Below are 12,500 nucleotides of genomic sequence, written 5' to 3'. Positions count from 1 at the left end.
ATTAATTAATGACTTTGGTCATTAAAAATCTGAAAATTGTAAAAAAAAACAAATTGTTTTTAAAACGATCCAAATTTACGTTTATCTTATTCTTCATCATTTTCTGATTCCAAAAACATATAAATATGTTATATTCGGATTAAAAACAAGCTCTGAAAATTAAAAATATAAAAATTATTATTAAAATAAAATTTCCAAAATCGATTTAAAAACAATTTCATCTTATTTCTTGTGGGTTCCTGATTCCAAAAACATATAGATGTGATATGTTTGGATTAAAAACACGCTCAGAAAGTTAAAAAGAATAGAGATAAAGAAAAGCGTGCTATCCTTCTCAGCGCAACTACTACCCCGCTCTTCTTGTCAATTTCACTGCCTGTGCATCGAGCGGTGGACTGACGATGCTACGAGTATACGCTCTTGCTGTAAAAATGCAGTGAGTTCAGTTTCATTCTGTTAGTTCGACAGCTTGACTAAATGTTGTAATTTCGCCTTACGCGACTTGTTTCTTTTGTTTTTGTTTACTTTCTTTTCTCTTTTCTTGCGTGTGTGGAATCGGTTTTCCCTAACCGGCATATAATAAGGGGCATATCAGAACTAGTACTAATGTGTTTGTTAACGAATATTTGCAGTGAAACGTGTCCATAACGATCACCAACGGGATCGAACAAAAGTCGTCGCTATGTACAGGTGGTCGCTATGTACAGGTGGTCGCTATAAAAAGGTGAATAATATGAACAAAATCGTCGGGGATCTTTTGGGGCGGTCGTAATGGGCATTTGGTCGTGACGGAGAGGTTGTCGTAATGGGCAGGTGGTCGTGACGGAGAGGTGGTCGTAATGGGCAGGTGGTCGTGACGGAGAGGTGGTCGCGAGGACAGTTTTTCATAATTTTTTATTTTTTATTTTTTTATTTACTATATTAGCATATATCATGATTGTATTGATTGTATTTATTGTTCAAAATGCCCCCATGGGTTATGGACTAATAAAACTTGAACTTGAACTTAGTTCGACTTTATCCTGCGTTTGTCACACAAAGGAAAGGCGGAAGTTTGAATGGATTCTTCCTTGTGTGTTTCAGTGCTGTAATCATTATTTTCAATTGTAGTTCTTACTTCTTTTTCTTTTCTGTAAATACTCGGCGATTTTGCCCCTTTGGAATGTTCATTCAATGCCGTTTTATTGACCAAAAGGCCGGGAGGCCATATCCGTATACGGTTTTGGCGTTAACCGGTAATTACCGGTACTTTACCGGTTGAAATTAGAAAATACCGGAAACAAAATGGGCTGCCGGTATGACCTATTTTTAGAACTACCGGGTTTTTTTCCGCTGGTAAATCAACAAAACTAGTACTGTGAGTTGGACTCTAACTGTATGGTTCCACTGGTTCCAATGACCAGCCTACGGTATTTTTCTGGACAGTTTGCATTATAAACGTTTGTGTACCGGTTTGAAAAAATACTAGCGCCATCACTGCGTATATCTGCCACAGACTATGTGCATAGAACTAGGAACAGTAGGCGTACAGATAGGTCTACTGAAGTGTATGGTTGTATGTGATGTGATGCTGGCGCATACACATTTTTGATGAAAATGTAAGCCATTATATTTGTTGTTTTGATGTTTATTACGCATATAATTATATATGTCTCACCAACACATATTCCAACAACAAACACATATTTACAGGAGATTAAATTTTTTTTAAAGTTAAAAGGAAAAGAAACAGAGGTATTGTACATGAAAATATCGATGTCCATAGTAGGTCAGACACATTTATGAGGAATATTGGAATAACAGGGGTATGTATTAAACGCCCCACATGATGTGCTTGGCAAATTTGAAGAAAAAAAAAGTGCATACAATTCACTTCCAATCGATATTTGAATTGACTCGCTGTGGGGAACAATGCATATTTGGATTGACGAAAAACGAACAATTCATTTTTTTGGTATACCCCAGTTTTGTGTTTAACACGTGTGGTATTAACTTAATTTCTTTGCCATCTTCTTCTTCTTCTTCTTCTGCGTTCGTGGGCTGAAACTCCCACGTACACTCGTGTTTTTTGCACGAGTGGAATTTTACGTGTATGACCGTTTTTTTACCCCGCCATTTAGGCAGCCATACGCCGTTTTCGGAGGAAGCATGCTGGGTATTTTCGTGTTTCTATAATCCACCGAACTCTGACATGGATTACAGGTTCTTTTACGTGCGCTCTTGGTCTTGTGCTTGCGTCTACACACGGGGGTGTTCGGACACCGAGGAGAGTCTGCACACAAAGTTGACAGAAATAAATCTCTCGCCGAACGTGGGGACGAACTGACGCTGACAGCGGCCAACTGGATACAAATCCAGCGCGCCACCGACTGAGCTACATCCCCGCCCTGCTTTGCCATCAAAATGTAAATTATGTTTCGTTTTAACTATGATGCGATACACTCTCAAATTCCATTTTCAACCCTAGTAAAAGTTCCTATCTTCAAGTCTCAACCCAAAGAAATCAACAACGATGGTCCCCCTCCTCATAAACTTGTCTTTTCAAACTGTCATTGGTTTAAACAGTGTTTATTCAACAATTCATAGATAATTCAACATAATACATGTTAAGGATCGACAACAAGCTCAAGCTTATGGTGCTGACCCCAAACTGTCATTGCTTATTTCAACAAATCCAAAATGTCAACGTCTGTGTTTGGGAAACGCACTCTTCCAGCCTGTGCAGTTCTCTCTACAACACAGAGAGGTAGACAATAGACAGCTCACATCGGTTAACGTCTGTAAGTCCCATGACTTAGCCTCATCCAATAACTCACCTCACTTTATAAATACTAACAGGGCGCAATGGCTTGGTGGTAAGACGCCGGCCTCCAAAGTGGAAGGTCGTGGGTTCGAACCCGGTGGGTTAAGATGGAGATTTTTCTGATCTCCCAGGTCAACTTATGTGCAGACCTGCTAGTGCCTTATCCCCCTTCGTGTGTACACGCAAGCACAAGACCAAGTGCGCACGGAAAAAAATCCTGTAATCCATGTCAGTGTTCGGTTGGTTGTAGAAACACAAACATACCCAGCATGCTTCCTCCGAAAGCGGCGTATGGCTGCCTAAATGGCGGGGTAAAAACGGTCATGCACGTAAATATCCACTCTGCAAAAAACATGAGTGAACATGGGAGTTTCAGCCCACGAACGCAGAAGAAGATATACATATCAACAGCCGAAATGTTCCCACACACATCCTCATACGGCAAACCACGCTAAACATGCACTTAATAATAATAATTAAGTAGAAGTGCAGTGCCTTCGGCACGACCTGGCACTGCATACCCCAAGCGAAGGAGCCATCATTGAGAGAGAGAGAGAGAGAGAGAGAGAGAGAGAGAGAGAGAGAGAGAGAGAGAGAGAGAGAGAGAGAGAGAGAGAGAGAGAGAGAGAGAGAGAGAGAGAGAGAGAGAGAGAGAGAGAGAGAGAGAGAGAGAGAGAGAGAGAGAGAGAGAGAGAGAGAGAGAGGTTCCACACCTAGAAATCTTGTCAGTTGTTGTGGTTGTTGTTGTGGCTGTTGTGTTTGTTGTTGTTGTTGTTTTGATGACAATACTGTCCTTTTTTGTGTGTAATGTTCTTGTTGTTGTTTTGTTGTTATTGTTTCATACTTGTTTACTCTATCTCTCTCTCTCTCTCTCTCTCTCTCTCTCTCTCTCTCTCTCTCTCTCTCTCTCTCTCTCTGTTTATGATGATATCTTTCCTCGGAAAATGCAGTGCTTTGGATGGTAAATGCATATATGTTTGGCAGAGAGAGAGAGAGAGAGAGAGAGAGAGAGAGAGAGAGAGAGAGAGAGAGAGAGAGAGAGAGAGAGAGAGAGAGAGAGAGAGAGAGAGAGAGAGAGAGAGAGAGAGAGAGAGAGAGAGAGAGAGAGCGATTACAAGCAAATGACGAAGTCTCGTCCAACATCTCGTGCTACGAGATATGATGTACACCTAGATTACCTGATTACAAGCAAATGACGAAGTCTCGTCCAACATCTCGTGCTACGAGATTTGATGTACACCTAGATTACCTGATTACAAGTAAATAACGAAGTCTCGTCCAACATCTCGATATCTTCAGTAAGGGACAACGGACCTTTTCACAAATGTTCATAAAAATCGGTTGAGAAATGGAAAATAACGGTTTTTAATGGATTTTTGTTGTTGGTGGTTGTGGTGGTGGTGTCGTTGTAGTTGTTGTTGTTGTTGTTGGTTATTGTTTCATACTTGTTTACTCTCTCTCTCTCTCTCTCTCTCTCTCTCTCTCTCTCTCTCTCTCTCTCTCTCTCTCTCTCTCTCTGTTTATGATGATATCTTTCCTCGGAAAATGCAGTGCTTTGGATGGTAAATGCATATATGTTTGGCGGAGAGAGAGAGAGAGAGAGATTCAGATTCAGATTCAGATTCAAAACTTTAATACAAAGGGATAAAGGTTTTAGGCAATGCCTAATCTTCCAACCTGTCCCTTTTAGACATACATGACATTATACATTACAATTATATATTTATATAACATGTATTGAACAGCCAAACGAATAACTAATTAACTAAGAATTTGTAATCAGGTTAAAACTAACAAAACACTAGTTATAATAACGTGGTTCATTGATTAATAAAATGATGATTAAGATGTTATGCAGTAACAGTTATGATTTTAAAGTGTAGGGAGAGAATTATTTTTGACAAAGATATTTTCGAACATTTTTTTTAAAAGATGAAAGGGTTTGACATGTTTTACAGTACATTGGAAGTATATTCCACACAAGCGATCCCCAGTAGGATAAACTAGATTTATACAAATCAATGCGTGGGAGCGGTAGCGTATAATTCAAAAGCCTCGCTCTACCAGGAGGACGCTCAAACAGGTCTTGGATGTATGAAGGTGTTTCATGGTTGTACATTTTAAACATGAAAACACTAGCATTTAAAAAGAACTGCTGGTGTAGCGGAAGAATGTTCAGTTGAGTGTATTTTTCTTGAGTAGTCATATTGGGATCTCGGTTTAATAACTTTACACCTCTCTTGTGAAGTGTGTTTATTTTCTTTATATGAACATCACTGGCATTGCACCAGACAGAGATGCATAGCAAATGTGAGAGAGACAGTGCATGTGCGAGGAAAAACATGTTGAGGGCATCCACAGAAACAACGCACCAGATCTTGTTAAGTAAAAAAAGGTTCCCAGAAACTCGTTTATAAACTGTATCAATGTGAGAGCGCCAGTTAAGTTCATCATCAATTACAACTCCAAGCACACGGTGTTGATGGACTTGAGCAATGCTAACTGTACCATGCATAAGATCAAGGCTCAGAGGCTGTCGCTGGTGTTTTTGTCTTGTGGTTATTAACATGCTTTTTGTTTTCTTAGGATGCAGTGCCATTCTGTTACAATTACACCAATCATTAATATTTGCTATACTTTCTTGGAGTACTTTTCTTATGAGATTTATATCTGTATTACTGCTGTGAAGTGTTGAGTCATCCGCAAAAAGATCAAGTACAGCATTTTCTTGTTTGAGGTGTAATGGTAAATCATTAATGTATAGTCCAAACAGTAAGGGACCAAGGATAGAACCTTGTGGGACTCCACATTTTACAGTGCCTTGTGATGAATATGAACCGTTTAGGTAGACTGCTTGTTTCCTATCTGACAGATATGATGTAAAAAAGGACACAGATGAGCTATTTTGCAGGTAAATAAGTAATTTGTCTAACAAAATAGCGTGATCAACTAAGTCAAATGCTTTCCTGAGATCAAGGAATACCGCTCCAACCATTTCACGATTGTTTATTGCTTTTAGCCAGGTATCACAGAGCCGGGTAAGGGCAGTATGACATGAATGTTTAGGACGAAAACCTGATTGATAAGGATGAAAAATATTGTTTTCTTCAACATATTTAAGGAGATGGGTGTGTATATGCTTTTCCAGGGGTTTAGACAGTATAGAGAGAATAGATATCGGTCTGTAGTTGTCAAGGCTATCGGTGTCTTTTGACTTTGGTACTGGAATAACTTTAGCCGTTTTAAACACTGATGGGAAGACATTCTTCCTGATAGAGAGATTGTATACATGGGTTAAACTGTTTACAATATAAGGAAGTGACATTTTTACAATTTGTGAATTAAGATTGTTTGTGTCCATTGTTTTTTTGTTATTTAGTTTAGAAATTAGTGCACCAACTTCAACGACTGTGATTACAGGTATATCAAACGAGTCAGATGGCAAAAGTTTCTCATTACAAAATTGACTGAGTACTTCAGGCACCTTATAGCCAATCTGATCAGAACTGGCTGAGGAATCAAGAACATTGTCGGTCATAGATAGAGAGAGAGAGAGAGAGAGAGAGAGAGAGAGAGAGAGAGAGAGAGAGAGAGAGAGAGAGAGAGAGAGAGAGAGAGAGAGAGAGAGAGCGATTACAAGCAAATGACGAAGTCTCGTCCAACATCTCGTGCTACGAGATATGATGTACACCTAGATTACCTGATTACAAGTAAATAACGAAGTCTCGTCCAACATCTCGTGCTACCAGATTTCATGTACACCAAGATTACCTGATTACAAGCAAATGACGAAGTCTCGTCCAACATCTCGTGCTACGAGATTTGATGTACACCTAGATTACCTGATTACAAGTAAATAACGAAGTCTCGTCCAACATCTCGTGCTACCAGATTTCATGTACACCAAGATTACCTGATTACAAGCAAATGACGAAGTCTCGTCCAACATCTCGTGCTACGAGATTTGATGTACACCTAGATTACCTGATTACAAGTAAATAACGAAGTCTCGTCCAACATCTCGATATCTTCAGTAAGGGACAACGGACCTTTTCACAAATGTTCATAAAAATCGTTTGAGAAATGGAAAATAACGGTGCTACGAGATTTGATGTACACCTAGATTACCTGATTACAAGTAAATAACGAAGACTCGTCCAACATCTCGATATCTTTAGTAAGGGACAACGGACCTTTTCACAAATGTTCATAAAAAACGGTTGAGAAATGGAAAATAACGGTTTTTAATGGATTTTTGTTGTTGGTGGTTGTGGTGGTGGTGTCGTTGTAGTTGTTGTAGTTGTTGTTGTTGTTGTTGTTAGTGGTGGTGGTGGTGGTGGTGTTGTTGTTTTTTTGTTGTTGGTGGTGGAGGTGTTGTTGTTGTTGTTGTTGTTGTTGTTGTTGTCGTCGTCGTCCATCATATCAACCAACTCACCAGGATTGCAAGTAATTCACGGTGTCTCTTACAACATCTCGTTGTTGGTGGTTGTGGTGGTTGTGGTTGTGGTGTCGTTGTAGTTGTTGTTGTTGTTGTTGTTGTTGTTGTTGTTGTTAGTGGTGGTGGTGGTGGTGTTTGTTACGACTCAACTCCAAACAACTCTTGTTTAGCCGAGACTGAAATATTTTGTTGCACCATTAGGGTAAGAGTCTACGAGACCTTGGAGACGAAGTAATGACGTCACTAGTATGAGAATCTACATGTTGGATCAACGTCATTACTGCGTCATTAATATGCGAATTTACGTAACTCATGGAGTTGCATCGTGGGATGAAAACAGTTATTTGGAGGAAGGAAACGTGAACCGCTAACCATTACGTTCACTCTATTTGCCGGGTACTGAGAGGCTACAAGTGGGGAACAAGAATCCTCACCGATGAAAAGCCGCCGGCACGTAACCTACCATCCCAAGGCCTGAGATGTAACCCGCAGCCGCACAGACTCGTAGAGTAGTGTCCGGAAAGGAGCATCAAGAGGTAAGGTGTCGTTGTAATATCGAGCGTCCATCAATGAAGGAACAGCTATTATACACTCACATCTATTCGCATATGATATTTGTTTTAGAATGTTTAATGAAGTTAATCATAAACGTACATGCTGCAAGTTAGTTCGGCATATAGATCTAGTATTTTATTCAGTAACCATGCTTGGTTTGTCTGCGAACCGCCCGACATGAAGATAGGGCAAGAAATCAAAATTAACCTTGATCCTAGGATACCGTTGTTAATAACAAGTATTACCTTTGATCCAGGGGTTCGAGCGTCTAGGATCCGCTGGGATAAGGGTGAACTAATCAAGCTACGCCACCAGTGTGATCCACCAGCGAGGAGCAAAAGGAGTTTGTCTACTAATTATCATCATCATCAAGTAATCTTCATCAAGTTCGTCACTGCTACGGTCATCATGTGAATCCAGGCTTCCATCAGGACATTCGGACTTTGTAACTAACCAGCCCATTTAAGATAAGTCCAGTTCGACATTAAACTAGCTGTCAATGCAAGAACAATTAACTATGAACGCAAATTCGTTAGATCTAAAATAGAAATAGTTTGTTAAAGAATCCGGAAATATTACCAACCAATAAATTTATTCATTAATCTAAATCATCAGTGTTTTACGAGATTGATTTGAAGCATGACTGTTGTAAAGTATTGAATATAACTTTGGTGTGTTCTTAGATATTGTATCTAAAACACAAGGTAAAAAGTGGAACTGCAACAATGGGGGCTCTGTCCGGAGATCTATACTGAACTCGTGTTCGTACCTAAGAAAAACTTGCATTGACAACTGGTTTACCCCATAAATTAGTTAGTCAAATTATCCGTGAAGCGACGGAATTTAGAATATTTTCTGGAAAATCTTTGTTCATTTTTTTTCTTCAAAATTCAAAATCGTTTCCTGCTTCATGTCGGATTCACTCATATACAGACCAGACGGTGGTATTGGTAAGTAGAATATTTAAATTATTTCTGTAAGAAGAAATTTTAAATAACTCCGTGTTTGATTTGGGTACATTCTGCCCAAAGAATCTTCGCGATCGCTGTTGTTCACGAACAGCGTTTTTGCTAAATTAATTCGTGGAAGGATTTCCATCTAGTTCGTCGAACAGTATCATAGTCATAAGGTAAGACATAGAATTGATGTTCGACAACTTCACGGGAAATTGGCAGTTTACTAACTAACTGTCGGTTCGAATTATACTCTCAAGTTCTGATCAAAACGGTGAGTGTGTTATAATTCCAACCAGGATGGACGCTCGATAGTACTAGGACCTTAGTTTAAGTTCAGATTAAATTATAACTCTAGTCGGAGTAACATTTAAAACGTGTTGCTTATTTAAGTTGTGCTTCACATTATTAGTTATCTATAACCCGCGGGTTGATAGTTAATAGTGGGGAAAACTTCTGTGGGTGTGTTGACAGACTGAAGGTCGTCATCACATAAGGCTTTGTAAGGCAACTTACTCAGCGACACACCGCTAAGTCCTAGTTAGTCGTTTCGGTTCAAGATAGAGACGAAGGACAGGTGTAGGAAAAATCACGTGCGCGTGTAACATTGTTTGTACCAGTGTTGAAAGGTTGAACAATACCTGCGGGTAAGAGTCTTCCATATATTAGAGTACCACCAAGAGTGGATGTACCAAAGTTTTGTATTTTGAGGGATTACCTAAAATGGCTGATACCAGACATCATCAGCACTACACCAGATTCTCGTCAACTGTGGGCATAGACCCAGAATATACAGAAGGAGCAAATCTGATTGATATCACCGATCTAGGTGATGACGGCCACGCCGCTCAGCCTGTGAACGGACATGTCGAGCGGGCCGTTCCATCAAGTCCCAGCGTCAGTTCGATCAAGGAATTGATCACCATGGGGAAAGAGTTGGGTTTGGAGGGAAAGGAACTACAGTCATTCGTCCAAGGGGAGAGGGATAAAGAACGAGCAGCTCAAGAGCGTGAACATGAGCGAGAAGCTCAAGAGCGTGAACATGAGCGAGCAGCTCAAGAGCGTAAAGATGAGCGCCAATTCAAAGAGAATGAGAGAGACAGACTCTTTAGGATAGAAGAGCTGCGCATTCAGAGCGAGGTTCAGATGAACACGAATGAAAACGCAGCTCATCCTTCCCAATCCTCACATGACCATGATCCCCGTTTCATTCCCAAAATCCCTTACCTTGATGACAAGGATGACGTTGAATCCTGGCTCAAACAGTTTGAACACTATGCCAGAGATATGAATTTGGACGAATCAAAGAAAGCCTCCCGGCTGATATACTTCTTGAAAGGTAAGGCCCGTACCATCGTGTCCAAAATGGACGATGAGGATGTTGACGACTATGAAAAGGTGAAGAGCGCGTTATTTGAAGGATTCCAGCTCACCGCTGAGCAATATCGCATGAAATTCCGCAATACTAGACGTAATCCCGCGGAAACTTACAAAGAACACATCACTAGACTCGATCGGTACCTAACCAAGTGGATCGAGCTTGATCCGTGCGAGAAAACTGTCAAAGGATTAACCGATTTGATCCTACGAGAGCAGTCCTTGCAGTCAATGCCTTCTGATCTCGCCGTGCATGTCAAAGACCGGAACCCGATCAATGCCAAGGAGATGGGAAAACTCGCGTCCGATTATGAGCTGAACAGAAGCCAAAATAAATTGAGACCGACACCAACGCGAACTCCTCAGGACGGAACGAAACGTTTTGAGAAGGATCATAAACCATCACCTCAACAAGGTAAAAGATCTTCTTTGACACCAGCGGAACGCGAAAAACTCCGAGAAGCAGGACTATGCTTCTATTGTCGCGTGGGTCTACACCGTTCGAGCGATTGTCCCTTACGGAAAAAAGGCAACACCGCCGGAGCTGTGACAGTTGAAGATGTCCGACGCGAAACACAGGGAAGAAAATCCCCGTTAGATAAATTGTGTCGAGACTGCACCACAAAAAAGTTTTCGGATCTAGTTGACGTCAAAGTCAACGGCGAACGAGTGACCGCCCTGAGAGACTCGGGCTGTAGCTCGATTGTGGTGGCCGCACATCTTGTGCCGGCCGACAAAATGACTGGTCAGAGAAAGAGGACCACGTTAGCGGACAAAAGTAAAGTCCGGTACTGCGAGACCGCGATCATTCATGTGGATTCGCCCTTCTTCTGCGGAGAGACAGAAGTCGTGGTCATGGCGGATCCCATAATGCCGGTGCTCATAGGGGAGTTCCATGGAACTCAGAACGACAGGAGGAAAACACCGATTTTCCCTGTCAGAGAACCTGCCTGGTATCACGACAGCGCTGAGACAGTCGCTGGGGCCGTAGATACCAGAGCACAGTCCAAATTGGACAATGATAGAGACAAATCTGCGAGTAAGCCAAGTAGCCGGGAGCCAACATCGGATATGTTTACTCCAAAGGACTTACGCGAGGCTCAGAAGACAGATCCTTCGTTAGACAGCATCAGGAAACAAGCTGCTACCGGAGAAGAGAGAGGCCACATGAGGGTCGTGGAAAAGAATGGTATCTTGTACCAGTCGACGTTCAATCGGAAAGGAGAGGAGTCTTTGAAGGTTATTCTTCCCAAATCGTTCCGTAGTAAGGTGCTCGCATTCGGCCATGATCATCCAATGGCAGGACACCAAGGTCAGCGTCGTACCGCCGAAAGGATTAGACGCGAATTTTGGTGGCCATGCTGTGGTGTTGAGATCCGCCGCTACTGCTTGTCATGTGACGCTTGCCAGCGATCCGCGCCAAAACACCTTACGAAGAAGGTCCCATTGGGCAAGATGCCAGTGTTCGAGACTGCTTTCAGAAGAGTAGCAGTCGATATCATCGGGCCTATTCTTCCTATGTCCGAGAACAAAAAACGGTACATCCTCGTCATGGTTGACTTTGCCACCCGCTACCCTGAAGCTGTCGCGTTGAAGGACATCCACGCCGAGACAGTAGCCGATGCTTTGTGGGATTTTTGGACTAGACTCGGTATCCCAAGTGAAATATTGACTGATAACGGGAGCCAGTTCACAGGCACTCTGATGCAGGAAGTCACTGAACTCCTCCGCATCAAAAGGAAAACCTCTGCGGTATTTCATCCAGCTGGGAATGGTTTGTGCGAGAGAATGAATGGCACGTTAAAGAACATGCTCAAAAAGATGTGCATAGAACAGCCCAAAGCATGGGACACGTTCATCTCTGCATTACTGTTCGCATACCGCGAGACTCCTCAAGAGAGTTTAGGTTTCTCGCCATTCGAACTGTTGTTCGGGCGTACGTCAGAGGACCAATGCAACTCTTGAGACAGATTTGGACAGATGAGAGCGTCTCAGATGAGGTCAAAACCACTGCGGAATATGTAGTGAACCTTCGTGAGAGGATCGAAGAGACCTGTTTGCTCGCTCGAGAGAACCTGAAAAAAGCCTCAGTGCGATCTGCTCAATATTACGATCGTAAAGCCAAACCAAGGTCGCTAAAACCAGGAGAGAAAGTCCTGATTCTCAAGCCATTGAAAACAAACAAACTGGAACTCACTTGGCAAGGTCCATTTGAAGTGTTAGAGAAGTTGAATGATTTCGACTACAAAGTCCAAGTAAGGAGGAAGGAAAAAGTATTCCATGTCAACCTCCTCAAGTCTTACGTCGAACGTGAGCAACCTGTCACCGATGGAACAATTCCGGTTGCAGTAGTAGAAGAAGAAGAAGAAGAAGA

At 41.7% G+C, this 12,500-nt stretch overlaps 1 protein-coding gene across 1 annotated transcript; it reads left to right on the top strand.

Annotated features, from left to right (window-relative positions):
* The first annotated feature begins 9,472 nt into the window (after window positions 1-9,472).
* Window positions 9,473-12,091, top strand: LOC138977867 (uncharacterized). Its single transcript, XM_070350472.1, has one exon. It carries the CDS (start codon window positions 9,473-9,475, stop codon window positions 12,089-12,091), a length of 2,619 nt encoding a protein of 872 aa, XP_070206573.1.
* The last annotated feature ends 409 nt before the right edge of the window (window positions 12,092-12,500 follow it).

This window comes from Littorina saxatilis, linkage group LG10, assembly GCF_037325665.1.
Source record: "Littorina saxatilis isolate snail1 linkage group LG10, US_GU_Lsax_2.0, whole genome shotgun sequence".
In the NCBI taxonomy this organism is placed as follows: Eukaryota; Metazoa; Mollusca; class Gastropoda; order Littorinimorpha; family Littorinidae; genus Littorina; species Littorina saxatilis.
The sequence above is the reverse complement of the archived record's forward strand: the minus strand, read 5'-3'. Positions and strand labels throughout refer to the sequence as shown.